We start from the raw sequence: 27,516 nt of genomic DNA on the forward strand, positions 1-27,516 counted from the left end.
ATTAATCGAAAGACCTCTTAGCATCCTTTCCAGACTGCAATTTCCTTTCCCTAAGCAGCCGCTCACTCTCTCGCCACATAAGGCATCTCACAAATCCAACGAATCCCAGCCTCAGAACAGGTTCTGGGTCTGCTGTGCGGGTATTAGAGTGTAAGCTCCTTGAGGGTAGGGATCATGTCTACTAATCTATTGTACTCTCCCCAGTGCTTAGTACAGTGTTCTGTACATACCACTAATTGATTTGTTCCCTATTAATCAGTTCATTCATTTAATCGTATTTATTGAGCACTTACTGGGTGCTGGGCAAAGCACTGTACTAAGCATTTGGAAGACCACAACAATTAACAGTGGTCTGTAGTAAGGACTTTCTGTGTTATAAAACACTGTACTAAGCACTTGGGAAAGTACAATACAGCAGAGTTGGTAGACACAATCTCTGCCCCCAAGGAGTTTACAATCTACAGGGGGAGTCCAACATTAAAATAGATGAGCAATCGGGGAGGGAAACCTCTGGGTACGCGGTGAAGTCAAAGTTCCTCCTTCTGACGCAGGGCAAAGTAGAAGCAGAGTTCCATCTAGTGACTGCAGAAGAAGCCGAGAAAAACCCAGTCGGAAAAGCCCGAAAGGAGCCTGAGCCTCTGGAAAAGCCCAAGTGAGTAGACTGCATCCTGCCCCCTGTCAGAGTTTAACAGTGCTGAGAGCCCGGTAGTGCCTGCCTGCTTTGGCACTAGAAGCAGCAGAGAAGCAGCGTGGCTCAGTGGAAAGAGCACGGGCTTTGGAGTCAGGGCTCATGAGTTCGAATCCCAGCTCTGCCACTTGGCTGTGTGACTGTGGGCAAGTCACTTCACTTCTCTGTGCCTCAGTTCCCTCATCTGTAAAATGGGGATTAAGACTGTGAGCCCCACGTGGGACAACCTGATTCCCCTATGTCTACCCCAGCGATTAGAACAGTGCTCGGCACATAGTAAGCGCTTAACAAATACCAACATTATTATTATTATTATTGGCCAGGAGTGCCGGGAACTGCCCAGCATAGGGGCTCCAGCGTGGCTTAGTGGGTAGACCATAGGCCCGGGAGTCAGAAGGACCTGAGTTCTAGGCCCGACTCTGCCACTTGTCTGCTGTGTGCCCTTGGGCAAGTCACTTCACTTCTCTGGGCCTCAGTTCCCTCATCTGGAAAATGGGGATTAAGACCATGAGCCCCACATGGGACGTGGACTGCGTCTAACCCGATTACCTCGGACCTATCCTAGCACTCAGAATAGGTCCAGGCACATAATAAGTGCCTAACAAATAGCGCAATTATTATTATTAAAGGAAGGTACCTTTGTCCAAGGACCTGAGGAGCAACGTGGCCTAGTAGATAAAGCACAGGCCTGGGAGTCAGAAGGACCTGGGTTCTAACCCTGGCTCTGCCACTTGTCTGCTATGTGGCCTTAGGAAGGGCACTTCATTTTTCTGTGCCTCAGTTACCTCATGTGTGAAATGGGAATTAAGGCCGTGAGTCCCATGTGGGACATGGACTGTGACCATGATGATTAGCTTGTATTTATCCCATCGCTTAGTACAGTACCTGGAATACAGTAAGCATTTGAATATAAAAAACCTCCAGAAAAAAACTATTCACTCAGATACAAGTTAATCAGACCGGATAGAGGCCCTAACTCTATCAATTCTGCTTGACTCGTCTGTGAGCCAGACGAACTCGGGAGAGGAGGGATTTTTGGCCCACTTCTGATTTTCAAGTGTATCCACCTGCAATGGCCCCTGTGACTCTGTCTCCTCTCTCTCCTCTCAGCCGCCCAGATACATCCTTCTCCTGGTTTGTGAGTCCTTTCAAGTGTCTCTACCATCTCATCTGGAGGAACTACAAGAAGTACATCATCATCGGGCTGATCCTGCTCATTCTGATCATCTTCCTCGTGCTCTTCATCTACACCCTCCCCGGGGCCATCAGCCAGAAGATTGTCATAGGATCTTAAGGCAGTGTGAGGCTCCGTTTGATTTCACCACCAAGGAGAACGTCGGGAAGGAGTGAGAGATTTTGTCCAACTCCAGCCAAACATTACAGATTAGCCCGCACGGGACTGGAGAGTCCACCTGGCTCGAACTGCTTATCGATAATGATAATAGCAAGCACTTACTATGTTTCAAGCACTGTTCTAAGCATTGGGATAGGTACAAGTTAATCAGCTTGGACCTTATTCCCTGTCCTACATGGGGTTCACAGTGTAAGTATGAGGGTGAAGAGGTAACTAATCCCCATTTGACAGATGAGGGAACTGAGGGCAGAGGAAAGGTAAATGACTTGCCCAAGGTATCTCAACAGGCACCTGGCAGAGTCAGGATTGGAACCCAGGGTCTCTGACTCTCGGGCCCATACTCTTTTCCATTAGGCTACACACATTTCCCTTCCTTAGGATGAAGCCACTTTTTAAGTCAGGAGTTGAATCCGTTTCTCTTTTCAAGGTGGGGAGGGTTTAATTCTTGGGCTGTGTAGGATTAACTTGGAACTTCATCTGGACCACCTTCCCCGTTCAAATAATTTGGCTTTGGCTGTTCCTAATCTTTGTCACAAGATGCAATTTGCATTTTAGAGGCGATCAATAGTATTTACCGAGTGCTTACTCTGAGAAGGGCATTGTACTAAGCATTAGAAAGTGAACACTAGGGGTAATTTTTAAAATTGGTTTCTTCATCAATATTTACTGAGTGCCTACTATATGCAGACCACCATTTTAAGCAGTTGGGGGAGTACAACAGAGGAAAAAGAAGCCATCAAGTAGATTATTAACTCACCCAGTTGGTTTTACAATATCTGGTCCCTGCTGAAGAAATTGTTCTCTACTGCAAGCATAAAATCTAGCATCTTTTCCACTTCTCTTTCTCTAAGCAAAGCTTCCAGGATTGAGTTGAGAGAAGGGATTTGAGCAAGGTAGACTTTCTGGAGAGAAACTCTTTAAAGCACCAGTGGGTGCTACCAGGATAGCGGAGCTTACTTTTGTGGCTTTAACAGGCACCTTTCATTGCAGAAAAGAATGATTTCATTTGACATGCACATAGCTGTCTGGTACCTCTCCAGAGTCCTAGCTGGAGGCAAGGGAAGAATTAAAGGAATTCACCAGTTAATTCAAGTAAAAGCCTACTGAAATACTACCGACACTTCTTTTTACCTGAACCATTCATGCCATACCTGGGCTCTGGAAAGGGGTATTTTTATCAACAGTTTCCATTCAGTATTTGGCAAAATTACCATTAAGCCAGGACAAGAATCCAGGAAAGGAATCCTAACTCCATCTCTTAGCCTGCTCTTTGAACATTTATCTAGCTAGCCCTTTTAGATTTTCCCCATTTTTACTGCACTTCCAGAAATTCTATAATAAAAAAACACCTACCAGTGGTTTTTAAAATCTGTTTCTTCATCAATATTTACTGAGGACCTGCTGTGTGCAGAACACTGTACTAAGCGCTTGGGAGAGTACAAAGAACAGAGCTGGTAGACACATTACCTGCCCACAAGGAGTTTACGATCTAAAGGTGGAGAGACACCTTAATAAAAATTCATCAAAGGTTAATGCAAATAAACTATTTTTCCCTAATAGTTCAATGTCAGATTGCACAGATTTTTGAATTCTATCATGATTTGATGATACTGTTAACTATGCAAAACGATTCTAATTAAAACATGTACTTAAAGCTTGGGATGAATCACTTCCTCAACCTAATAGCAGTAGGAGGTTCCAGTGAGAATACTATTAAGTGCAATCATCCCCTTAGGCCTTTGTTTGCTTGTTTTCCCAGGGGACATTATGGGAGTGATGCAGAAAGCCTTGCAAATAATAAATGCAAATGGAGCACCGAAATATCAGAAATCAGATCCCTTCAACTCTCCACCTAAAGCCAGAGATGAGAATGAGTACAGAGGCAGAAATTACAAGTCAGTCATCAAAAAAGTATCTGGAAGCAAGTGAAAAATGAGGCCTCAGGGGTAGATGAACAACAAAGCAATCAGTACTTTGCTCTGCTCTCATCAAGGTTATTTACTAGCAGGATGCCGTCTAACAGCCTGTGAGAAAAAAATGTTTGAGTCCAGAAATTGCCAAGCTCCCAACCATACTGGGGATGAAGTAGGGAAGACTGAGCACCTTCTTGTCACAGTATTTCTTGAAAGAAGCCTAGTAGAAAGAGCATGGGCTTCAGAGTCAAAGGACCTGTGTTCTAATCCTGCCTCTGTTGCTAGTCTGCTTTGTATCCTTGGACAAATCACTTCACTTCTCTGTGTTTCAATTTCACAGCTGTAAAATGGGGATTAAAATCCATTCTCTCTTTCCCTTAGTCCCCGTCCCACATGGGGCTCCCAGGTTATGTCCAAGTTGATTATCTTTTATCTACCACAGAACCTAGTATAGTGTTTGGCACATAGTAAACACTTAAATAGCATAATTACCAGTCCTCAGAGGAGGAGTTCCACAGGCACATGCGATAGAATGAAAGAATGGCTCTCTGACAGTTCCATTAGACCTCAACAATGATTGCCCAGCCATCCGTCACTGGTATTTATTGAGCACTCACCGTGTGCAGAGCACCTTACTAAGCACTTGGGAGAGCACAGTACAACAGAGGCAGCAGAAATGTGCCCTGCTCACAAGGAGCTTACAGTCTAGACGGGTAGATGGACATTAATATCAACTACAGATCTGTACATACGTGCTGTGGGGTTGAGAGTGGATATCAGAAGGCCAAATGCCCATGCAATTGGGTAGTCACTAGTGTGGACACTGGTAGATAAAATGGGGGATAGTTTGGGGGCTTCTATTCTCAGGGTTCCCATTTCTTGGCCGAGTAGCTTCTCTGTAGCCTAGTCCTATAAATGGGATAAAGGCGATCGTCTCACAGGAACATGTGGAGATATGATAAATTCTTCTCTTTGCTTCAGTTTTCACATCTAAAAAATAGGGATTAAATTTCTGTTCTCCCTACCCCTTAGACTGTGAGTCCCAAGGGAGACAAGGACTGGGTCTGATCTGATTGTACTGAATCTACCCCACTGCTTAGTAATACTAACAATAATGATGGTATTAAGTCCTTATTCATTCATTCAATAGTATTTATGGAGCGCTTACTGTGTGCAGAGCACTGAACTAAGGGCTTGGAATGTACAATTAGGCAACAGATAGGGACAATCCCTGCCCAACGACGGGCTCACAGTCTAATCGGGGGAGACAGACAGCAGAGCAAAACAGAACAAAACAAAAACAAGACAACATTATCACGATAAATAGATTCAAGGGGATGTACACCTCATTAACAAAATAAATAGGGTAATCAATACACTTACTCTGTGCCAAGCACTCTTCTAAGTACTGGAGTAGATACGAGGAAATCAGATTGTCCCATGCGGGGCTCACAGTCTTCATCCCCATTTTACAGATGAGTTAACTGAGGCACAGAGAAGAGAAGTGACTGGCCCCAAGTCACTTCTTCATTAGAACCCACGACCTCTGACTCCCAAACCCGGGCTCTTTCCGCTAAGCCACGCCGCTTCTGTGCATACGGTAAGCTCTTGATAGATACCACTGACGGTGATGATGCTCAGCACCTAGTAAAAGGCCTAACAAATACTATAGTTATCGTCATTATGCTGCTTAAAGATACCTGCATGAGGAGGAACTTTACTATTCATTCATTCAGTCCTATTTATTGAGCACTTACTGAGTGCAGACCACTGTATTAAGCGCTTGGGAGAGTACAGTGTAACAGTAAAGTCACATTCCCTGCCCATAACAAGCTTACAGTCCAGAGTCCAGAGCAAAGGGGTAAGTGAGAAGAAAATACGCTCCTCTTCCGGGGTCTCAGACTCTCCCTTTCCCGCTACCTTCTCCCTTTTGATCTTGGGCCACTGCTCATTAAGCCGTAACCACGAGAAATCGGCGAATTGAACAATCTATACTAATTTCACCTTGTCTTTTTCTGTTCAATAGTAATGAATTCGGTCAATAACTAGGTTGCAAATAATTGATTTGCAAGCTGCAACTTTAATGTGTTCAAATGAATAAAGGTACAAGCAATCCATCCATAGCAATGAGTTTGATAGGTCTGCAAAACGCTAATGAGAAACAGGGCAAGACATTTTGTCTTTCCGGGGTCGTAGAGAATTGACTTTTGGGCCTTCCTCCATCTGAGGAGGAAAGGAACGTTTGAAAGGAAGTTTTCAAATAGAGAGTTGTGTGGGAAGGCTCCACAGAACACCACCTGCCATTGGCGGGCCCAAGCCTTTGTTTAGCTAACAGCAAAGGGCAGAATCAATCTAATTCACAGTGTTTGATGGCGGTGCAGAGATGGAGAAAAGCGAGAGACCAATGAAGGACTAAAATTCAAACTGAAAAAATACCGGCCTTTAATCCTCAAGGGCTCCCAAGTCCTTAGTACAGTGCTCTGCACACAGTAAGCACTCAATAAATACAGCTGACTTACCATGCCTATTATCTTGTCATCTGTCCCAGTGCTTGGCACACAGTGATTCTTTTTTCCAGTAGTAGTTGTTAAGCACTTACTATGTGCCAAGCGCTGGGCCAAGTGCTGGGGTAGATACAAGTCAGATTGGATAGAGTCGATGTTCCACATGGGGCTCAGAGTCAATCCCCATTTTACAGATGAGGTAATTGAGGTACAGAGAATTAAGTGACTTGCCCAAGGTCACATAGAAGAAAGATGGTGGAGCTGGAATTAGAACCCAGGTCCTTCTGACTCCCAGGCCTTTGCTCTATCTGCTAGGTCATGCTGCTTCTCTGAAAGACCACAGTTATTATTAATATTGCAAAATATGAGTTTGTGAATAACCTAATACCTTTTTTTAGGTGCTGAATGGCATTTTATTCCTGGAAGCAGTTTTCTCCTGAGTCCCTCTTATAGTGTGCCGGGAAATTCCTCCCCGTGGTTTTCAGGTGATACTCAGAAAAGGGAGAATATGGCCTTGAAGTGTTAATAGAGTCAACAAAAACTCACCACGGTTTTGAAAGACTAAGGATAGCAGGCATAGGACAAGAGTAGATGTGAATTGTGTCCAACTTGATTATCTGGTTTCCATCCCAGTGCTTAGTACAGTGCCTGGCATAAAACGGGGGTGGATCTAAGCAAACTGGGTTGGACACAGTCCCTGTCCTGTGTGGGGCTCACAGTTTCAATCCCCATTTTACAGATGAGAGAACTGAGGCCCAGAGAAGTGAAGTGACTTGCCTAAGGTTACACAGCAAACAAGTGGCGGAGCCGGGATTAAAACTCACGACTTCCTGACTCCTAAGCCCATGCTCTATCCACTACACCATGCCGTCTACCTAAGCACTTAACATATACCTTTAAAAAATGTTAACAGCAATAGTTGCACTTTCAGGGCAGGGTTTCAAATCGCATCTCTTGCCTGATCACTTCAGTTGGTAACTTTTCACCATTGTTTCAGTTTAGAATAGAGAGGGGCAGATGTGTTAAGACCCAGATTTCACCTTTCAAAGGTTTTGGTGTGGGAAGAATGACATGATAACCTCTAAGCAATCCCCAAACCCAAATACAGAAATGGAAATTATTTGGGAGTTTTCCCTATCCCTTTTCCCTCTCTCCCTACCCTGCACACCTCTCCCTTGCCACACTGGCCACAGTTGGACCGTGAGCCTGGAGTAGAACAAGAACGCGTCCTGATTCGTGTTTGTTAACCAGGGACAGAACCTCTGTTTGACAGTAGGTGACCTTCATTCAACAGGTGGAAAAGCTCGGACGCAGCTAAATTGGCTGCTTGATCCAAGGTCATTCAGCCAATGAGAGCAAGAGCCAGGAATGGGAGCCAAATTTTCCAATTCCCAGGGACCTACTGACTAAGCCATGACTTCTGGCTCTCTCCCCAAAATATCAATAACAACAGTCCACATTCACTGAGCTTTAGGAGGACTAGGCCTGGTCACCCAGCCCTGGGAGTTTATAAATTATTGACAAGAAAATGCATCACCCTAAGGAACCAAGAGAAGGCAAACGGATTTGGAGTATCTGTGTTATGGATACAGGGATCTGTTCCCCCCACCCCCACTAGCTTGGGAGTGTGACACTCAGCCACAAGGTGCTATAAGATTGCCTGCCTCGCCTGAAAAGTGAGATGAAGTGCAGTGAGAAAGGAGATCCTCAGAAGTGGCCAGCTTTTCTCAATCCCAAGGTCCCTAGACTTCATGGGTCAGGGACCCCAGGTCATTCCCAGCCTCAATCAGTCAATGGAATTTATAGAGTGCTTACTGTGTGCAGAGCACTGTACTAAGTGCTTAGAAGAGTACAAAATAACACTTGGCAAATACGTGCCCTGCCCAAAACGAGTTTTCACCCTGAAATAACACCTCGGAACAGTCTGAAATAGAGAGTCCAGCTCTGGGTACCACACGAGCTACATATTTAAAAGAAAAACACTCCCTTTTGTTTTTAAGTAGCCATTCATTCTGATTTGCTATCTGCCATCCATCCTCACTGACAATCTTTTAGCTTTCCTTCTAGACTGTAAGCTCCTCCACTAGGCTGTAGGCAGGAGTTGTGTCTACCACCTATTTTATTGCACTCTCTCAAGCGTTAGTACAGTGCTCTGCACACAGGGCTCTGCTCAATAAATAACACTGATTGATTTGAGTGTTAAAACTCCGCTGTGACTGCTGCTTTCGGGTACATTTGGTCTAATTCATTCTCCACTGCAAAGGTAGAAGGGCAATCATTCTAGAGGCCAGTGAGATTTGGATGGCAAAGATTGTGAACCCCATAAGGGACAGGGACTGTGTCCGACCTAATTAACTTGCCCCTATCCCAGAGCTCAGAACAGTGTTTGACACTTAGTAAGCGCTTAACAAATTCCATTAAAAAATATATACTATCCAAGCACAATGTGGATCATTTTTCCTGAATCTCGGAGTCTCTCTTACCTACCCATATGGATGGTTGGAAAATCCATGAAAATAACTGAGCTGTTTCTCACAGCAAAAACATTTCCTGCCGCTGTTAAAGGATGAAGGGTATAAAAACCAGTTTCCTCCCATCCTTCAGATTAACAAGGTTAGTACAGTATGACAGGGGAAAAAAATGAGCGAATCAGATCATGAACTTTCCAGGAAGCCTGCACCCACCAGTTTTTTTTTGGGGGGGGGGAGGGGGTGTTTGTGTGTGTGTGGTGGTGTGGCGTGTGCTGCACGCACCCATGATTAGGCACACTGTCCCTCATAGCTGTGTGCATAGGTGCTTAGAACAGTGCTCTGCACATAGTAAGGGCTTAACAAATACCAACTTTATTATTATTAAGTGCCTACTGACTCGATAAACTTGCTGGTGATCCTCCCTAGATGTTCTGCTTTCGTCTCTGGCCTCGGCAGAATCCCTACCACCCTGACCTCACCCGATAACACAGCTGACTCAGGAGAGGTCATTACAAGCTTCCAAAGCTAAAGCCACAATTTTACAATCCAAGCGACTTAGCGGAGAGAAGCGGAATGATCAGAAACTATGATAGGAGATAGATGAGAAGCAGCGTGGCCTAGTGGATCGATAGAGCACGGGCCCAGGTCAGAAGGACCTGGGTCCTAATCCCAGCTCTGCTGCTGTCTGCTGTGTGACCTCGGGCAAGTCACTTTACTGATGAGGTAACTGAGGCACACAGTAGTGAAGTGGGGATGAAAGCTGTGAGCCCTTTGGGGGACATGAACTGTGTCCAGCCTGCTTACCTTGTATCTACCCCAGCAGTTAGTACAGTGCCTGGTAAATAGTCAGCACTTAACAAATGCCTTAAAAGCAAAAATTAAAAAAACAATGGGAAAACCTCAGCTATTTGGCATTTCCAAGAGGAATGCCGAATTTCTGAACTGTACAGAGCCCTTTACTGTAGAGATTATTGGAATATTGACCCACATATGGATTTTGTGAAGGGAGAGCTCAGAGCGAACATAGGCAGCATTCGAATCCAGCAGTTTCCTGGGCCAATCGGGAGATGCAAACAAGGATGTCGTCTTCCTCAACAGAAACAAACTGACTGCCTTTGTCAGTCCTTCCTTGCTGAACCCCAGCAAATAGTACAAGAAGAAAAAAAAACAATGGTATTTACTGGGCACTTATTGTGTGCAGAGTACAGTGTAATCCATCTTACCCCGTGGCAGAAATAGACGAGAGAACATGCCCCTTGCCTCAAAGCCTCGATAGGCCCCACCTAGTTATGACAAATGAGACATAATGCCAGCCTTCTGTGCCCATCCTGCAGCCTCTTCTGCCAACCACACTCTGCCAGCTTTCCAAACCCTGCACTGGTAGCGATTCCCATCCCTTGCACCAGTATTTCCAAATGGGAAGTGCTTAGGCTTTGCAGGAATTCAGGTTTCAGGGGCAGAAGCTCTAATGCCTTTAAAAATCAGAAAAGAGCCAAGGAAGTTGGAACACCAAACTCCATTTTGGAGTTGCTTTTTGTTTGTTATTAATCCATCATGTTTCCTGTACGAGATCCCGTTAAATCTCTGGCCACAGTACTGCCCAAAGGTGGCTTAGATCTGGCTCTGCTGAGGCCCAAATTAGAATGTGAATTACTTGTTAGAAAACGGCCCCGATCTCCAGTGCCTGGCCTATATTATTCACAGCCATCTGGCTCCCTGTCGCGTTTTGCCACTTGGAGAAAAAGTAGCAAAAAAAGAGCGTCGGACAGCGGAAGCTGAAGTATTCAGGTTTCCAAATTCTCATTCTTAAGGAGAACTTGAGGAAATAGAGAAATGTTAGAGGTTGTGAAGCTTCAGATCTTATGTGAGCCATTGACACTCAGGAATAAGATAATAAGCAGTGCAGCAATGGATCAAACCCACAGTCCATCTGGTCCTGATGGATTGATTGATCTGCTAGTTGATGGCTGCCCAATCAATCATATTTATTGAGCACTTACTCTGTGGAGAGTACAGTATAATAGAGCTGGTAGACATGTTCTCTGCCCACAATGGGCTTACAGTCTAGAGTTTACAGTTCTATCTACTATCTCTAGCTTTTCCTTCCCCATTCCTAGTCGGCCCCACAAATGTATCCAAATGTGTCCACAAATGTATCCAAAAACTTTGTGACTCTGTTGATATCAGCCTACAAAACTTCCTCAGGTTAAAATTGTACGTGCTAGCCACCCACTGAGTATAAAAGATTTGTCTGTGTGTTGAGGATTTTTCAACTTTCAAATTTTTTTTTAAAAAAATGGTATTTGTTAGCTGCAGCTAAGCAGCCAAATGGATTTGAGCTGAATTTCACCTTCCTTCTTTGCTTCCCCCATGGAGGCACAAAACGGAGGTAGCTACATCAGAGGTCTAGACCATCCACAGAGCGAATCACCTCTGCCTCAGAAAAAACAAAGCCAAACAGAATTCCCACATTGGCGGTGGAAGCATTTTGCGGCAGTGGCTGTTTGGTGCAGAACGGGCTGAAGAAAAATGAATGGGTCATTGAGTGGTGATGTGTTTTTCTCCCGGTTAGAAGTGTAGGCTCAGCCAACTGGGAAACGTTCCGGTTTTCAAAGTTACAAGGGAACAAATGGCTAAAGCAAAGACCGCTGAGGGACCCCAGTGGAGCAAAACCCAGGAAAGTTAATCAATGAGATGTAAATTAATTAGGCAAAGATGATGGGGTGTCTGCGCATCGTCCATCTGATACAGGGCTAAAATAGTTCATATTTCTGAATAATTTCAATACATACTTTAGCGAACTTTAAATCCAACTACCACATGGAACTTTGTTTTCATAATCGCCATAAAATTCTGATATGAAATCAGGGCTGATGGCAGACTAAAATGGAGCATTTCAAGGAATAATACTAATAATAATGATGGTATTTATTAAGCGCTTACTATGTGACTAGCACTCTTCTAAGAGCGGGACAGATACAAGGTTATCAGGTTGTCCCACGTGTGGCTCACAGTCTTAATCCCCATTTTACAGATGAGGTCACTGAGGCACAAACAATTTAAGTAACCTGCCCAAAGTCACACAGCTGACAAGTGGCGGAGCTGGGATTAGAACCCATGACCTCTGACTCCCAAGCTCGTGCTCTTTCCACTAAGCCACGCTGTTTCTCCAGGAATGACCTCACACTTATTCAGGGCTATGTAGGGGGGAAAAAAAGCAGTTTAACCAGAGGATTCCACGTCAGCTCATTTCTCTGCTTCCCAGTGCTTTAGAGCTTTACCCCACAGCCTGTCTCCCAGGCTCCTGCTCTCAAGGAGCTCAAAGAGAAGCAGCATGGCCTAGTGGAAAGAGTATGGGCCTAGGAGTCAGAGGATCTGAGTTCTAATCCAGGCTCTACCATCCATCTGCTGTATGACCGTGGACAAGTCACTTGCCTGCTCTGGGCCTCAGTTTCCCCATCTGTAAAATGGGGGATAAATACCAGTTCCCCCTCCAACGTAGCCTGTGAGCACTGTGTGGGACAAGGACTGTGTCTGGCCTGATTATCTTGTATCTACTCCAGTGCTTCATACAGTGTGCAGTACATAATAAGAGCTTAACAAATACCACAGATATTACTATTAGGAAATAGGAAGATGTTTCAAAACATTCTTTTTATGACCACTGATCTGGCATTATAAATAAGTTACTAATGATATAGTAGTCTCAGTATTCAATTGTGTCTACCATCTCTATTGTATTCCACCAAATGCTTAGTACAGTGCTCTGCACACAGTAAATGTTCGGTACATTCCATTACTTCATGTTCAGATGTGGCCCTTTTCATCAGGGTACTTTGAATCTAGGACTCGGCCTCATTAATTTTCCCACCACCAAAGGTTGTCGGCTGCTGGGAAAATCATTTCTATTCACGCCGTGGGTAAATATCAAACTTTCAAACTTTAGGAAGAGAACCAAGGCAGCAGAGAGAAGACACCCCATGGGTCATGGTAGGGACATCTGTTCCCCAGGGAGTAGCTGGTGGAATCACAGTGAACTCCATACCCAGGCACATGTCACTGCGGGGGCCTGGTGGAATGAGGCCGGCACTGGAATCACGAGATCTGGGTTCTAAGCCCAGCTCTGCCACTTGCCTGCTGTGTGACTTTGGGCGAGTCGCTTAACTTCTCTGCACATAGTAAGCGCTCCATGAATACCATTCATTGATTCGCTGTACCTCAGTTTCCTCATCTGGAAAATGGGGATTAAATCCTACTCCCTCCTGTTTAGATACTGAGCCCCAAGTGGGGCCAGAGTGTGTCTGAACTGATTAACTTGTATATAACCCAGCACTTAGGACAGCGTTTGTCACAGAGCAAGCACCCAACAAGCACCATATAATCGACCAAGCTCGCCTTGAACACGAAGAACAATTTAAATCGCATATTCACAGTCTCTTCTCCTTCCACACCCCAGATCTAGTTTAAACTCAGCCATGAATCATCTATTTCAGGTCTCCCCAATGTAAGACGCAAAAATAAAAACCCACCCAAATGCTCAGAAGTCTATCAGCTCCAGCCAGTGCCCCTCCCTGCTTGAAGAGCCAGTTCTGCCACACTGATGTTTCTGGGACTGTCGGAAGTAGAGTATGAAAGCGACTTCTGAGGTGTTCTAACGCCCTTTCGTGTTTTCTAGTTTAAATGAACCAAGGTTGGACAGATGCACATCCTAAACCCAGATCCCAGACAGGAGACAGGCTCCTTCTAGCTTTCTTTAAGAACTCCTAGCTGAGTTTCTATCCCTGCGGAGGCACAGCCGGGAACCTGGTTGACAAAAATAGATGAAAGACCCAGTTCTCGTTAGAGAAGTTGGCATGCGGGGCCGGAGGTGGAGGGGAAGCTCTCTGCACAAGACGTAGGTTGGATCCATCTGCCAATGATCAGAGGAGCAAAAAAACCCCTTCCAACAGCACGTCCCAAACTTTCTCCCTCATTTGGTTCTGCTCCCTCCTGCTCTCCACTGCAGGAGCTCCCCCAGACCCTCTGCCATTAAGGAGAGGAAATAATAAAAGCTACTTTTTGAGCGCTTCCTGTAGACACGGCACTGAATTAGGCATGTGGGTGAGTACGATAGAGCTGGTAGACATGATGTCATGTCTGTCCCCTTGTTTCAGTTGAACAGAGAAGCGTACAAGTTATTGGCTGGGGTGAGGCAGCAACAGGGCTGAATTTAGAATTTAACAGGGCTGAATTTAACAGGACTGATGATAGCAACAGGGCTGAACTGGGCCTTGGAGGCCCCGGGGGTTGGTGAGGAGCTGCAGAAATCAATCAGTGGAATTTATTGAGCACTTACTGAAGCTTTCCAAAAGCCCTTCCCTCACTAAGTCTTCATTTCCTCTTTTCCCACTCCCTTCTGCATTGCCCAGACCCACAACACTTACATACAAACACATAATTTATTATTTATATTAATGTCTGTCTCCATTTCTCAACTGTAAGCTTGCTGTGAGCAGGGAATGTGCCTGCTGTGTTGTACTCTCCCAAGGGCAGGACAATGCTCTGCACACAGTAATCAGCCCTAAGCCCTTGCGAGAGTACAACACAAAATAAGTGGACACAATCCCTGCCCTCAAGGAGCTGACAGTCTGGAGGGAGAGAAAGATACGTAAATAGATTACAGATAGTGGAGGCAGTAGAGTTTAAGTATAATCTGTACATTCATGCTTGCCTATTATTTAGACTGGGGGCTAGTTTCAGTGCAGCAGAGAAAAGGGGGTGAGGAGGTTCCAATGGGGGCTAGCTAGCGTGACCAGAGACAGCATTAAACAATTCTCAACCCCTCTTTGCCCTCCCCCCAACATTCTCTGATCTCAGACATACATTCCGTCGTGTACGTTAGGAAGAATAAGCCATCACAAGGACACACACCCAAGAGTTTCCTTGTGAAATTTACAGAACTCGTGTAGTTGCTGTGTGTGCTGGTGGCTGGTCCACATCAAACATCCTTACCATCGGCTTTAGAAGTACTCAGTTTGCCCCCTTCTATTTTACCTAATTGACCTCCTACCCTAACCCAGCTGGCATATTCTGCTTGCTCACTGGGCCCCATCTCATCTATCTTATGCTGACCCTTTTCCCACATCTTCCCTCTGGCCTAGAACTCCCTCCCCCTCCATATACACCAGACCACCACTTTTCTACTTTCAAGGCCTCGTTAAGGTTATCTCGTCCAAGAGGCTTTCTCTGGTTAAACCCGCTTCTCCCCAACTCCCTCTCTCTTCTGCATCATCTGTGTACTTTTGATCTATACCCTTGGGCACTAGGTATTCACCCCACCCTCAACCCCCCCCCCCCCCCCCGCCCCGGCATTTATGTACATATCCATAATTTATTTATATTAACGTCTGTCTAGACTAAGTTCATTGTGGGGACGGAACGTGTCTACCGACTCTGTCGTATTGTACTCTCCCAAGCGCTTTAGTACGGTGTTCTGAACACAATAAGTGCTCAGTAAATCCCACTGATTGATTGGGCATCCTCTGTGGCTCTCTCTCCTCCAGAGTCTCTGTAAGACAGTCACCACTTAGGTGCTGCAGGACACTGGCTGAACCAAGACTTGGCACTGAAAATAAAAAGCAGGCATAAAAGCATCTGGTACCATATTCTTATCAGAGAGGGACACACCAGCTGAAAAACACTGTCCAGTGGCCTTGGGCAAGTCACTTAACTTCCCTGTGTCTCAGCTGTCTCATCTGTAAAATGGGGATTTAGACTGTGAGCCCTCTGTGAGACAGGGACTGGTCCCAACCCGATTATCTTGTATCTACCCTGGCATTCAGGACAGTGCCTGGCAATAGTAAACCCTTAATACCCTAAAAAAGAATTAAAAAACAAGAAAAACAGGTTATCTTCCCTCCCCAGGCTTCTCACAACCTTCCTCACTCCAACCCTGCACCAAGACAATCTTCTCTTAAAGCTCGTTTCCTTTGTGAAGTCTCTTTCTCAACTGCCCATCCCAAATGGCTTCCCCACACAAAACAGTGGCCAGTGGGGCTGGCCAGAGAGGAATTTCAGATGCCTCCAGTCAAAACAGAGAGAGGCCCGCTGCCACCTGCTTTCCATTAACCTCACTTTTGTCTCACTGTCCTTGGTTGGGCAGGGACTTCTTTTGTCTTTATTTCATCTGGTGGTTTCTGTGCTTAGGGGCTACCGGCTCTCCAACTATAAATAATGGCTCCTAATTTTGGCTCTGTTTTCTCTGACTGGAAAAAGCCCTAGAATACCAAATGGAACAGAGAGATCCTTCAGCAATCATAATTGACCACTCTTTGGTTAGCCTAAGTGATTTTCCTACATCAGGGAGGCTAAATAAGAAGGAAAATATTAGCAATAATAATTTTAACGACCATAATGATAGCTCTCATTTAAGTAAAGTGCCTTTGCTCCAGGAGCTCTAGAAAGGAATTACAGACCATGATCCAATCCCTCCATGGCTTGATTTCCAATGACTGAATTTCATCTTGACAAAGAGCAGGCATGTTTGTGACCGCACAGAGCCTGCAAAGTTGTCCTGAAGGTTGCCTGGCCAGGTGGGCTGAGAGTCTGACGTCCGACCCCCTGCTCAAACCATTTCCCCAACTGCAACGCTCTCCTCGCTTCAAATCCACGAGATGACAGCTCCCCGCTTCTCCACATTCCCCCAAAATTTTCCAGACACTGGAGACATTACCTAATTTCCATCACCCCCAAATATTTCCTTGATATGTTTCTATCAGCATTTCTGACTATTCACTCATTTATTGGTTCATATTAATTGAGCACTTACTGTGTGCAAACCACTGTACTAAGATCTTGGGAGGGTACAGTATAACAATAAACAGACACATTCATCATGATAATGGTATTTTTATGATCTTACTAGGTGCCAAACACTGTACTGAGCACTGGGGTAAGTAGGGAAGCAGCATGGCTCAGTGGAAAAGAGCCTGGGCTTCGGAGTCAGAGGTCATGAGTTCAACTCCCGGCTCTGCCACTTGTCAGCTGTGTGACTGTGGGCAAGTCACTTCACTTCTCTGGGCCTCAGTTACCTCATCTGTAAAATGGGGATTAACTGTGAACCTCACGTGGGACAACCTGATTACCCTGTATCTCCCCCAGCGCTTAGAACAGTGCTTGGCACATAGTAAGCGCTTAACAAATACCAACATTATTATTATTATTATTATTACAAGCTAATCAGATTGGACACTGTCCATGTCCCACATGGGGCTCACAGTCTTCATCCCCATTTTACAAATGAGGTAACTGAGGCACAGAGAAGTGAATGATTTGCCCAAGGGTGCAAAGCAGTTAAGTAGTGGAGCTGGGATTAAAACCCAGGTTCTTTCTGACTCCCAGGTCCACGCTCTGTTATTTCGTCCTCAGAACTGGGCAATAATTATGAAGTGCCTCCCTGCTCTAGAAAATTCATCTATAAACAATAACAACATTTAGCCCTTTATGACTCTTTGCTGGTCCTGTTCTGTGATTTTTTTCCAAGAGAATATCTTTTCTAGTCTCTCAGAAGAGCAATCAGTTTGCTGCAACAGCTGAAGCTCAGGCAACTCCTGGTGATTATGACAATGTAGATATTATATTGCTCTTACTCACCATTGAACATGAGTGCTAATCATCGCTCAATCTGTCTCGTAAATAATAAGCCACACTGGGCCTGGATGGCCAAAGCAGTCAACCAAGCTGTCAAGGGCTGGAAGGAGCCTCTAACGGCCGGGACGCAGTCACATGGCAGAGACCTGCTTTAATGGATCTGGTGTTAGAAATGCAAAGCCCTTACAGGGACTGTGTCCAACCCAATTTGCTTCCATTCACCTGAGCGCTTAGTACAGTACCTGGCACATAGTGAGCGCTTAACAAATACTGTTATTATTATCATTTCACCCAAGATTCTGTATTTAAAAGCATCCCTTTGAGGGGGTTGAACTGCTCAGTTTAACAAGTTTGTTAGAAGTGCCCAGTGGAAAGAGCACAGGCATGGGAGTCAGAGGACCTGGGTTCTAATCAATCCCATCTCTGCCACTTATCTGCTGTGTGACCTTGGGCAAGTCACTTAACTTCTCTGGGACTCAGTTGTGTCAAATGTAAAATGGGGATTCAGTGACCGTTCTCCCTATTTAGATTGTGAGCCCCATGTGGGACAGGGACTGTGTCCAACCTGATTAACTTGTATCTACCCCAGCAGTTAAAGCAGTGCTTGAGACAGAGTAAGTGCTTAATACCATAATTAGCATTAACACCCTTCTTAGAAAAAAAAAAATCTACTCTCATCCACCCTGAGTCAAATTAAAAAAAATAATCAGGAAAATGATTGACACTTCCATAGACTTCTTTTAGTTCTTCACATATGCTGGCATCTGCAAGCAGTAGGTGAACATAAGTAACCTGAAAGCTGGTTTTGGCCAAGGAACACGACAACTCTGTTGTACTCTCCAAGTGCTTAGTACAGTGCTCTGCACACAATAAGCACTCAAATATGACTCGTGGATATAAGAATAAAAACAGCAACATCAAAAAATAGGCTGTCCTTCCATTTTTATTAGAATTATTTCCTTAAATCCTGCCTGATTTCTTTAAGATCTAGTCTAGCTTCTGTCAGGCTTTGGTCTTGCTAACTTCTGTTAACCTGTATCATTACTGTGCATCCACTTAGGCAAATCAGATCCTGTGCATCAGTTTCCTCAACTGTAAAATGGGGATAAAATATCGGTTCTCCTCCCCTCAGACTGAGACCCATGTAAGATGACTAAATCCAATCAGATTGCCCCATTGCTTAATACAGTGCTTGCCACATAGTACCATCATTATTTGTTATTTCACGGCCCCCTGACCTCCACTCAATATTAATGGGTGGCTTAAACTAGTGTGAGGCCCAGAGAAGGTAAGTGACTTGCCCAAGATCACACAGCAGAAAGTGGCAGAGCTGGGATTGATTAGAGGAGCAGCATGGCTCGGCGGAAAGAGCCCGGGCTTGGGAGTCAGAGGTCATGGGTTCTAATCCCAACTCCACTGTTTGTCAGCTGTGGGCAAGTCACTTAACTTCTCTGTGCCTCAGTTACCTCATCTGTAAAATGAGGATTAAGACTGTGAGCCTCATGTGGGACAATCTGTCTACCTTGTATCTATCCCAATGCTTAGAACAGTGCTCAGCACATAGTAAGCACTTAACAAATACCATCATTATTATTATTAGAATCCAGGCCCTCTGACTCCCATGCCTTTGTCTTAGGTCCACTGAGAGCACTTTTCCAGAGAGGCTGGAAAAGTGAACTTGCTTTAGCCATTTCCCAAAAGGGAAGGTCCATGACTCCATAATAAGCCACCTTCTTCAGATGAAGCTGATTCTTTTTTGCCCGGAAGCATCCAGACACTAAAGCATTTCCTAATCGATTTTTATCTGAAAATCCCATTCACACATGAACCTTTTCATTGAAATGTCCACCAGTGCTGGGCCCAGTGCTCGGGAAACCCCACTGACCAGCTGACCTTACCAAGAAAGATGGCAGCACATTGAGTTTCTCCTGAACCTTTTCTCCTAAGGGCTCAAGATCCTCTCACAGATATCTGTCCCACATCTGTCACATTCCTCTTCATAACATTCCGACAAAGGTGGAAGGAGAAGGAAATGTCAAAGTCTACTTTCTACATGGAGATGCAGAGATGCAAAGAAAAGATGTGATTTCCCTGAAATAACTGAGAGGTAAAGGCTGGATTGGAACCCATCTCTTCTGACCCAGGACCCAGTTCTCCAGCCCCTCAGCTGCACCAGCCTGAGCCCAGATCAAAAACTGGAATTTGGTACCAGGTCTCTCTGTGAGAAGGTCCCAACCAGAGTCTCCGATGTGGGCTGCTTTGCACTGTGATATACGGGAGGTTCAGTGGTCTCATCGGTCATCTCCTCCATCAGCCTCCTAAGGTCCGTAGTTGACGTTGCTCTCCTCAGCCATTGCAGGGGTGAAGACCCATCCCGCAGGAGCAGGTGGGCAGAATCCTGGCCAGCCAGCACTTCGAGAATTACAAGGCCCCGAAAGAGGCAGTCCTATCCGAAGCGGCAAGAACCTGAAAACTTTCTTTCAGCAGAAAAGTCTCACGGCTTGCTCTTGATTTATTGTTTCTGCTGAATTTACCTGGTTATTGCTTTCCCTGGGTGTCAGTTGCCAGGCTCCCAACTGACTTTCATTCATTCATTCATTCAATAGTATTTATTGAGCGCTTACTATGTGCAGAGCACTGTACTAAGCGCTTGGGATGAACAAGTCGGCAACAGATAGAGACAGTCCCTGCCGTTTGACAGGCTTACAGTCTAATCGGGGGAGACGGACAGACAAGAACAATGGCACTAAACAGCGTCGAGGGGAAGAACATCTCATAAAAACAATGGCAACTAAATAGAATCAAGGCGATGTACAATTCATTAACAAAATAAATAGGGTAACGAAAATATATACAGTTGAGCGGATGGGTACAGTGCTGTGGGGATGGGAAGGGAGAGGTGGAGGAGCAGAGGGAAAAGGGGAAAATGAGGCTCTAGCTGCGGAGAGGTAAAGGGGGGATGGCAGAGGGAGTAGAGGGGGAAGAGGAGCTCAGTCTGGGAACGCCTCTTGGAGGAGGTGATTTTTAAGTAAGGTTTTGAAGAGGGAAAGAGAATCAGTTTGGCGGAGGTGAGGAGGGAGGGCGTTCCAGGACCGCGGGAGGACGTGACCCGGGGGTCGACGGCGGGATGGGCGAGACCGAGGGACGGCGAGGAGGTGGGCGGCAGAGGAGCGGAGCGTGCGGGGTGGGCGGTAGAAAGAGAGAAGGGAGGAGAGGTAGGAAGGGGCAAGGTGATGGAGAGCCTTGAAGCCTAGAGTGAGGAGTTTTTGTTTGGAGCGGAGGTCGATAGGCAACCACTGGAGTTGTTTAAGAAGGGGAGTGACATGCCCAGATCGTTTCTGCAGGAAGATGAGCCGGGCAGCGGAGTGAAGAATAGACCGGAGCGGGGCGAGAGAGGAGGAAGGGAGGTCAGAGAGAAGGCTGACACGGTAGTCTAGCCGGGATATAACAGACTTTCAGACTGTTAGCCGCGCTGAGCCGAGATCACGTCAGAAATCCGGTCCATGTACCTCTCACCAGAGCAAGCTCTTCCAAAAAAATACCTAATTAATAACCCCTCCTTATTTTTGATATTATAAAGCAATGTCAAGGAATGCCATGGCAATCCCTAAGAATTTGCATGAGGAGAATTCACCATCTGGAGAAACACTCATATTCTAAATTTTCCTGGCACCTAAAGCAGAACTGTGTCTTTCACATGTTCCGTGAAGTGTGAAGACAATCTGGAATCAGCTCAACAAACAATGTGAAATGCATGCTGGCTACTGGGGGCTGGAGGGAGACTGAGGCAGATGGCAGCTGGAACAATTCCAGACTGCTCAGAGGGCAGCTGAGACCCTTCTTTTGGCTTCTCTTTGGCCCCCAAGAACTCTCCTCCAGGCCTGTGCACGTGGGAGCAGCCTCAGAAGGCAAACACCTGCGGAGGGAACTTGAAACTCAGAAGGGAAACAGTACGACCTAATGGGAAAAGCACAGGACTGGGAGTCAGAGGGACTGGGTTCTAATCCCAGCTCTGCCACTTGTCTGCTCTGTGACTCTGGGCAGGTGACAACTTCTCTGGGCCTGTTTCCTCATATCTAAAATGGGGATTAAATCCTACTCCCACCTACTTAGCTGAAGCGCCCCATGAGGGACAGGGACTGTGTCCTACTCGATTATTTTTTACCTACCCAAGCGTTTAGTACAGTACTTGCCACATAGTAAGTGCTTAATAAATATCATAATTAACTGATAATACCTGAAGAAGTACACAAAGAGTAGTCAGCATGGCTGAATTAAAGACCAACCCTCTCTGTTCTGTTCAAGTGCTTAAAACAGTACTCTGCACACAGTAAGCACACATTATCACTTATTGATCAATCCCTGAAGGAAGCAGGAGTTAAGAGGGTCACAGAAACTGCACAATAGCCAAAGTGTTCCAGGCCAACGGACTGATTCCAACAAATCAAACCGGGCCTGAAAACAATATCTGTACAACTATTTCCCTTCAAGACTTCCTTCACCTAATTAAACAAGATGCCTGGAGGTCACTGTCAAAAATCAGTCCCACAAAATGCAACTTGAATGCCATTTCTTTAACAAGACCTCAAGCACTTTAGTCTTCAGACATTTTGCTGAAAATTTGAGAAATACAGATCCTACAAAAGCTGTGTGGGATGGAGGAGAGAAGTTTGAAAGAAAAGATCTGATGTAAACCAGGAGAGCTAAGCAGAGGAAAGGTCAGCAAAGGACTTGGAGAAGTCAGAAAACAGGTGGAGGAAACAGGAGAAATGTGTCAGTGATACTTTGACAATCACATCACCTTTGGGAGATGAGAAGATAGTAAGAGGGATAGAAGGTGTTAATGGGTCACCACCCCAGTAGTTAGTAGTGAGGGTTCTTATTCACTTAACTTCTCTGTGCCTCAGTTACCTCATCTGTAAAATGGGGATTAAGACTGTGAACCCCACGTGGGACAGCCTGATTCCCCTGGGTCTACCCCAGCACTTAGAACAGTGCTCTGCACATAGTAAGTGCTTAACAAATACCAACATTAGAAGCAGAGTGGCTCAGTGGAAAGAGCATGGGCTTTGGAGTCAGAGGTCATGAGTTCAAATCCCAGCTCTGCCACTTGTCAGCTGTGTGACTGTGGGTAAGTCACTTAACTTCTCTGTGCCTCAGTGACCTCATCTGTAAAATGGGGATTAAGACTGTGAGCCCCACGTGGGACAACCTGATTCCCCTGTGTCCACCCCAGCGCTTAGAACAGTGCTCTGCACATAGTAAGCGCTTAACAAATACCAACATTATTATTATTATTAACATTATTATTCCCTACTCTCTCTATTCTGGTATCTTAGAATCATAAATTTCCACGGAGAGGTCATCTAATCCAACCCCCATTGCCATTGTTCTTGTCTGTCCGTCTCCCCCGATTAGACCGTAAGCCTGTCAAACGGCAGGGACTGTCTCTATCTGTTGCTGACTTGTTCATTCCAAGCACTTAGTACAGTGCTCTGCACATAGTAAGCGCTCAATAAATACTATTGAAGCAGGATCGAGGCCAAACCACTGACCTTCCTCTTAAAACTCTCTAAGGAAAGAAATTTGTTAAAATCCTCAGATAACAGACCCCACTGATGAATCACAACCCAACAGAAAATCTTTAAGTGCGGTTCTCCTGTTCTGTCCTCAGTGGAGAATGAGGGCAGTTAGCAACAATTCGACAATCTATTCATATCCTGGAAAGCTGTTGTGAAGTCCTCCTTCAACCTTCTCTTGTTCTGGCTAATTAATGTCCATTCCTTTAGCCTGTCGTCATAGCCCACCTCAAAGTTCTGTCTTTTTTTTAATGGTATTTGTTAGGCACTTACTATTTGCCAAATTGTACATTCCAAGCGCTTAGTACAGTGCTCTGCACATAGTAAGCGCTCAATAAATACTATTGAATAAATGAACGTGACAGGCACTGTACTATGAGTTGGGGTAGATACAAGTAAATCAGGTTGGACACAGTCTCTGTCATTCATTCAATCGTATTTATTGAGCTCTTATTGTGTGCAGAGCACGGTATAGGTTCACAGCCTTAATCCCCATTTTACAGATGAGGTAACTGAGGAAGAAAAAGTTTAGTGACTTGACCAAGGTCACAGCAGGTAAGTGAAGGAGCCAGGATTAGAACCCAGGTCCTTCCATCCTCCAGGCCCATGTTCTATCTGCTAGGCCACGCTGCTTCTCACTTGGCCACCGTTTCAGTTCCTTAAGGAGGGAATTCACATTCTCTACAAAGGTGTTTTTTTTAAGGCAACTGAATTTGTAAGCATCCTTCAGAGATAAAGCAGGGGTATCTATTGTCTCCAGTAACCAAGTCATCATGAGTTTGCTATCATTTGTAGTAGTGAGATAACCAGGCCAGCTCAGTACATGCTACAGCTCTCAGAAGACAAACTCCTCCATGTAGGGGGTCCAGCAGTGAGCCACGGGGAAGCAGCGTGGCTCAGTGGAAAGAGCCTGGGCTTCAGAGTCAGAGGTCATGAGTTCGACTTCTGGCTCTGCCACTCGTCAGCTGTGTGACTGTGGGCAAGTCACTTAACTTCTCTGTGCCTCAGTTACCTCATCTGTAAAATGGGGATTAACTGTGAGCCTCATGTGGGACAACCTCATTACCGTGGATCTACCCCAGTGCTTAGAACAGTGCTCGGCACATAGTAAGCGCTTAACAAATACCAACATTATTATTATTATCAATTCCTCCAGAGACCAGAGAGAGCTAGGCAGCTAACAGCCTTGGAGTGGGACAATAGATCTGGCTACCTCAACTCCAACCCTAGGACTAAACTGATAGAGAGAAATCGAGGAGCCCATGAGATAATGATCCGTCTCTCCCGGCTGGTCAGCTGAGATATTTCAGAGTCCACCAAAGGGCAAGCCGACTGCACGGCGGCCTACAGCAGGCACAGGAAATATCGCAGAAGGGGTTCATCCCATTCACCCTGGGCCTCATCTGAGGTTCCGTCCATTCGAGGGACTGTGAGTTCACCTGGACGCATCCCATCTCAACATCTGATCTTCAAGCGTGGCTTACTCCCAAGCCCTCGGTAAAAGCCGAGCGACCCAGGGAAAAAAGGATCTGAGAGTTCGAGGACCTGGGTTCTAATCCCAGCTCTGCCAATTGTCTGCTGAATGACCTTGGGCAAGCCACTTAAGTTGCTATAATGTACTCTCCCAAGTGCAAAGTACAGCTCTCTGCACCCAGTAAGCGCTCAATAAAATTTGATTGACTGAGCCTGTTTCCTCCTCTGTCAAACAGGGATTCATTACTTTTTCTTCCTCCTACTTATACCGTGAGCCTCTTCCATCTACTCCGGTGTTTAGCACGCAGTAAGCACTTAAGAAACACCAGAATTAGTATTACTGAATGAAATCTGCAGGCCTGATACCGAACATTCTCCCAGCTGGGCTCTCAAAGCATTCTAGGAGAATTTCAGTACAAAAAGAATGTTATGTGCAAGACTCACACAATGATATGCAGAATGAAAGGGCCTGAGGTGAACAACCAGTTAAGACTCCTGCCATCTGTGCGCCCTCACTCGGGCGGAATTTCTGCTTCCTAAATGATCATAGATTGCCCATTTGGATGAGAGGAAAACAGATATAAAAACTAGATCCCTCCTTCTGCGGCTGGATTATTGAGACCTGCAGACTCTGATTTGTCCCCGAAAGTGAAGCTATGTAAATCTCCACACTGCCCCTTGGAAAAAACAGGGCGGCTTTTGGGTTTCCACACAGGCACGGGATTAATCATATTTATTGAGCTCTTACTGGGTGCAGAGCACTATACTAAGCTCTTGGGAGAGTACAACAGAGTCGGTAGACACACGCCCTGCCCACAACGAGCTTACAGTCTAGAGGGGGAGACAGACATTAATATAAATAAATTACAGATATGTACATAAGTGCTGTGGGGCTGGAAGGGGGATGAATAAAATGAGCAAGTCAGGGCAACTCAGAAGGGAGTGAGAGAAGAGGAAAGGAGGCCTTAGAGAAGACCTCTTGGGAAGAGATGAGCCTTCAGTAAGGCTCTGAAGTGGGGAGTGGGGTAAGGAAAGTAACTGTCTTTTGGATATGACAAGAAAGGGTGTTAAATACTACGATTATTATTACTAACTGTCACACTTTTCCTATTGCCCTGGTGGTCAAGTGCACACCCTTCCCCTCTCCCCCCACCAATACACACTCCACTATTTTTCTGAAATTGATCTCATCTGAAAGGATCTAACAGCTATCTCTCCACCTGTGAGCAGCTGAACTCCTAACAGGTGAGTTTCCATATTTCTGTGGTGATTCATTCAACCTGACATTAATTAAATGTCCTTTTTAGACTTTATCCCACTGAGAAATTATCTTGAATCCTTCCTATTTGAAAATGACACTGCCGAAGGGATCATTTTCCTCGTGCACTCAAGTGAATAGTTAGGCTGCCAGGTGACCCACAAAAGAGTCCGCCCCCAACCCCAGGGGAGATGGGAAGATGAGCCGCACATTCGTGACTGTTCTTGTAGGAACTCTGCCTTCCTACCTGTCAAGCTATGTTTTCCTTGCCTCATAGTAACAAGGCAAAAATGTAGTGCCTTCGCAGCCCCAACTCAACCCCTCCTGGATACTAGGGGCACATACAAGAAAAAGATGTCAACCCTGCCCTCGGGGGCAAGAGGGCAGACAGGTGAACACATATAGCTTTATATATCAATAATTAGTACTTGAGATCTTACTCTGTGAGGAGACTACAGAGAATTTGCCATAAACACAACACCTGCCCTCAAGGATCAGACAATCCAGGGGGAGAGTCAGACCCTGAAGTACATTACAGGTAAGGGGAAGTGACAAAGTTTAAAGATTTGCATATAAGTGCTACCAGGCTGGGGGAGAGAGGGAGGGAAAATACCCAAGTGCTAGGATTGGCAAAGCCATTAGAAGAACTAAAGTCTCTTCATGGTGAATTTTCTCCACCTCTATTTGGTTTCACTAACTCTCCTGCTCCAAAGCAGGAGAGAGATTGTGGGTGTTTCATCATCTGCAGCTGTTCCAGAAAGTGCCTTATCAATGTGACTGATGGCCAGTTTGGTTTTTCCAAGAATCAGAAACCACCATAAGAGCTGTAATAACAAGAGGAGCTAGGAAATGGAGTTTTCTAGGCATTGCCTGGGAAAGAGCTGGGATACGTGTGTCTGCCAGCCTGATGGCACAGCAGAGGCTCCAAGCCTAATCTTTTTCTTTTTCACTCTTCTGCCAAATGGTCACCCCGGAGCTAGGTAGAGGTCAGTTCCAGGAAGAGATTCTTGGTCTTAGTCAAGCTGCTAAAACTTTCACTGATGCGGCAATCTGCCAATATGTTGCGACAGGAATGTATATGGGGGACAATACTGATGATTAAAAGACTTAATACCAGAACAATATCCTCATCAATCCAACTGCCCTGCAGTTTTATTTTTATGCTGCAGCCACTACAAGCTCTACTTCCTCCCAGCCTTCTAGCACACCACGAAAAATCAACTAGTGCCTGTCAAGCTGACCTCCAAGTTTTCAGGCTACCCCTGCAACAGAAACCTTCAGAATCACCCCCTTTAGTTAAAGATTTAAAAAGCCAGATGGCTTACCTCAGCTCTGAAACGAGGAGCCCCTTCCAAACTGGCAACTTAGAGAAGCCACTGTTTCCCCTCTAAGGCTGCAGGTCTGCTCAACCTTTCTCGGTGCCAACTGGAGGCACTATGCCCCGAGTGGCATCAGGTGAGTGCTTCTGGCTGCCCAGGCAACAGGAGTGAATGAGCTCTCTCTGTAGGTTAATGACTCCCTTCAGCTGAAGTTCATTTCACCAGAGTATGAGTGAATTATTTGTTAGTTATAGCATTTGTTAAGCTATATTGACAGTAGATACAGGCCAATCAGGTTGGTCACAGTCTTAATCCCCATTTTACGGATG

The 27,516-nt window shown here is 45.5% G+C and overlaps 1 protein-coding gene and 1 long non-coding RNA gene across 2 annotated transcripts in view; one reads left to right on the forward strand and one right to left on the reverse strand.

The window, feature by feature from the left end:
• The window catches only part of FER1L6 (fer-1 like family member 6), a 66,601-nt gene extending 64,434 nt beyond the window's left edge, over window positions 1-2,167 (forward strand). The window contains exons 40-41 of the mRNA XM_007661346.3: window positions 552-652; window positions 1,799-2,167. Coding sequence (XP_007659536.2) covers window positions 552-652; window positions 1,799-1,982 — 285 coding nt within the window. The 3' untranslated portion in view covers window positions 1,983-2,167. The remainder of the gene's footprint in view (window positions 1-551; window positions 653-1,798) is intronic.
• The window catches only part of LOC114811119, a 46,484-nt gene extending 19,176 nt beyond the window's left edge, over window positions 1-27,308 (reverse strand). Inside the window, exon 1 of the long non-coding RNA XR_003758822.1 lies at window positions 27,194-27,308. This is a non-coding gene — a long non-coding RNA (uncharacterized LOC114811119). The remainder of the gene's footprint in view (window positions 1-27,193) is intronic.
• Between the last annotated feature and the right edge of the window lie 208 nt (window positions 27,309-27,516).

This window comes from Ornithorhynchus anatinus, chromosome 4 (assembly GCF_004115215.2).
Source record: "Ornithorhynchus anatinus isolate Pmale09 chromosome 4, mOrnAna1.pri.v4, whole genome shotgun sequence".
Lineage (NCBI taxonomy): Eukaryota > Metazoa > Chordata > Mammalia > Monotremata > Ornithorhynchidae > Ornithorhynchus > Ornithorhynchus anatinus.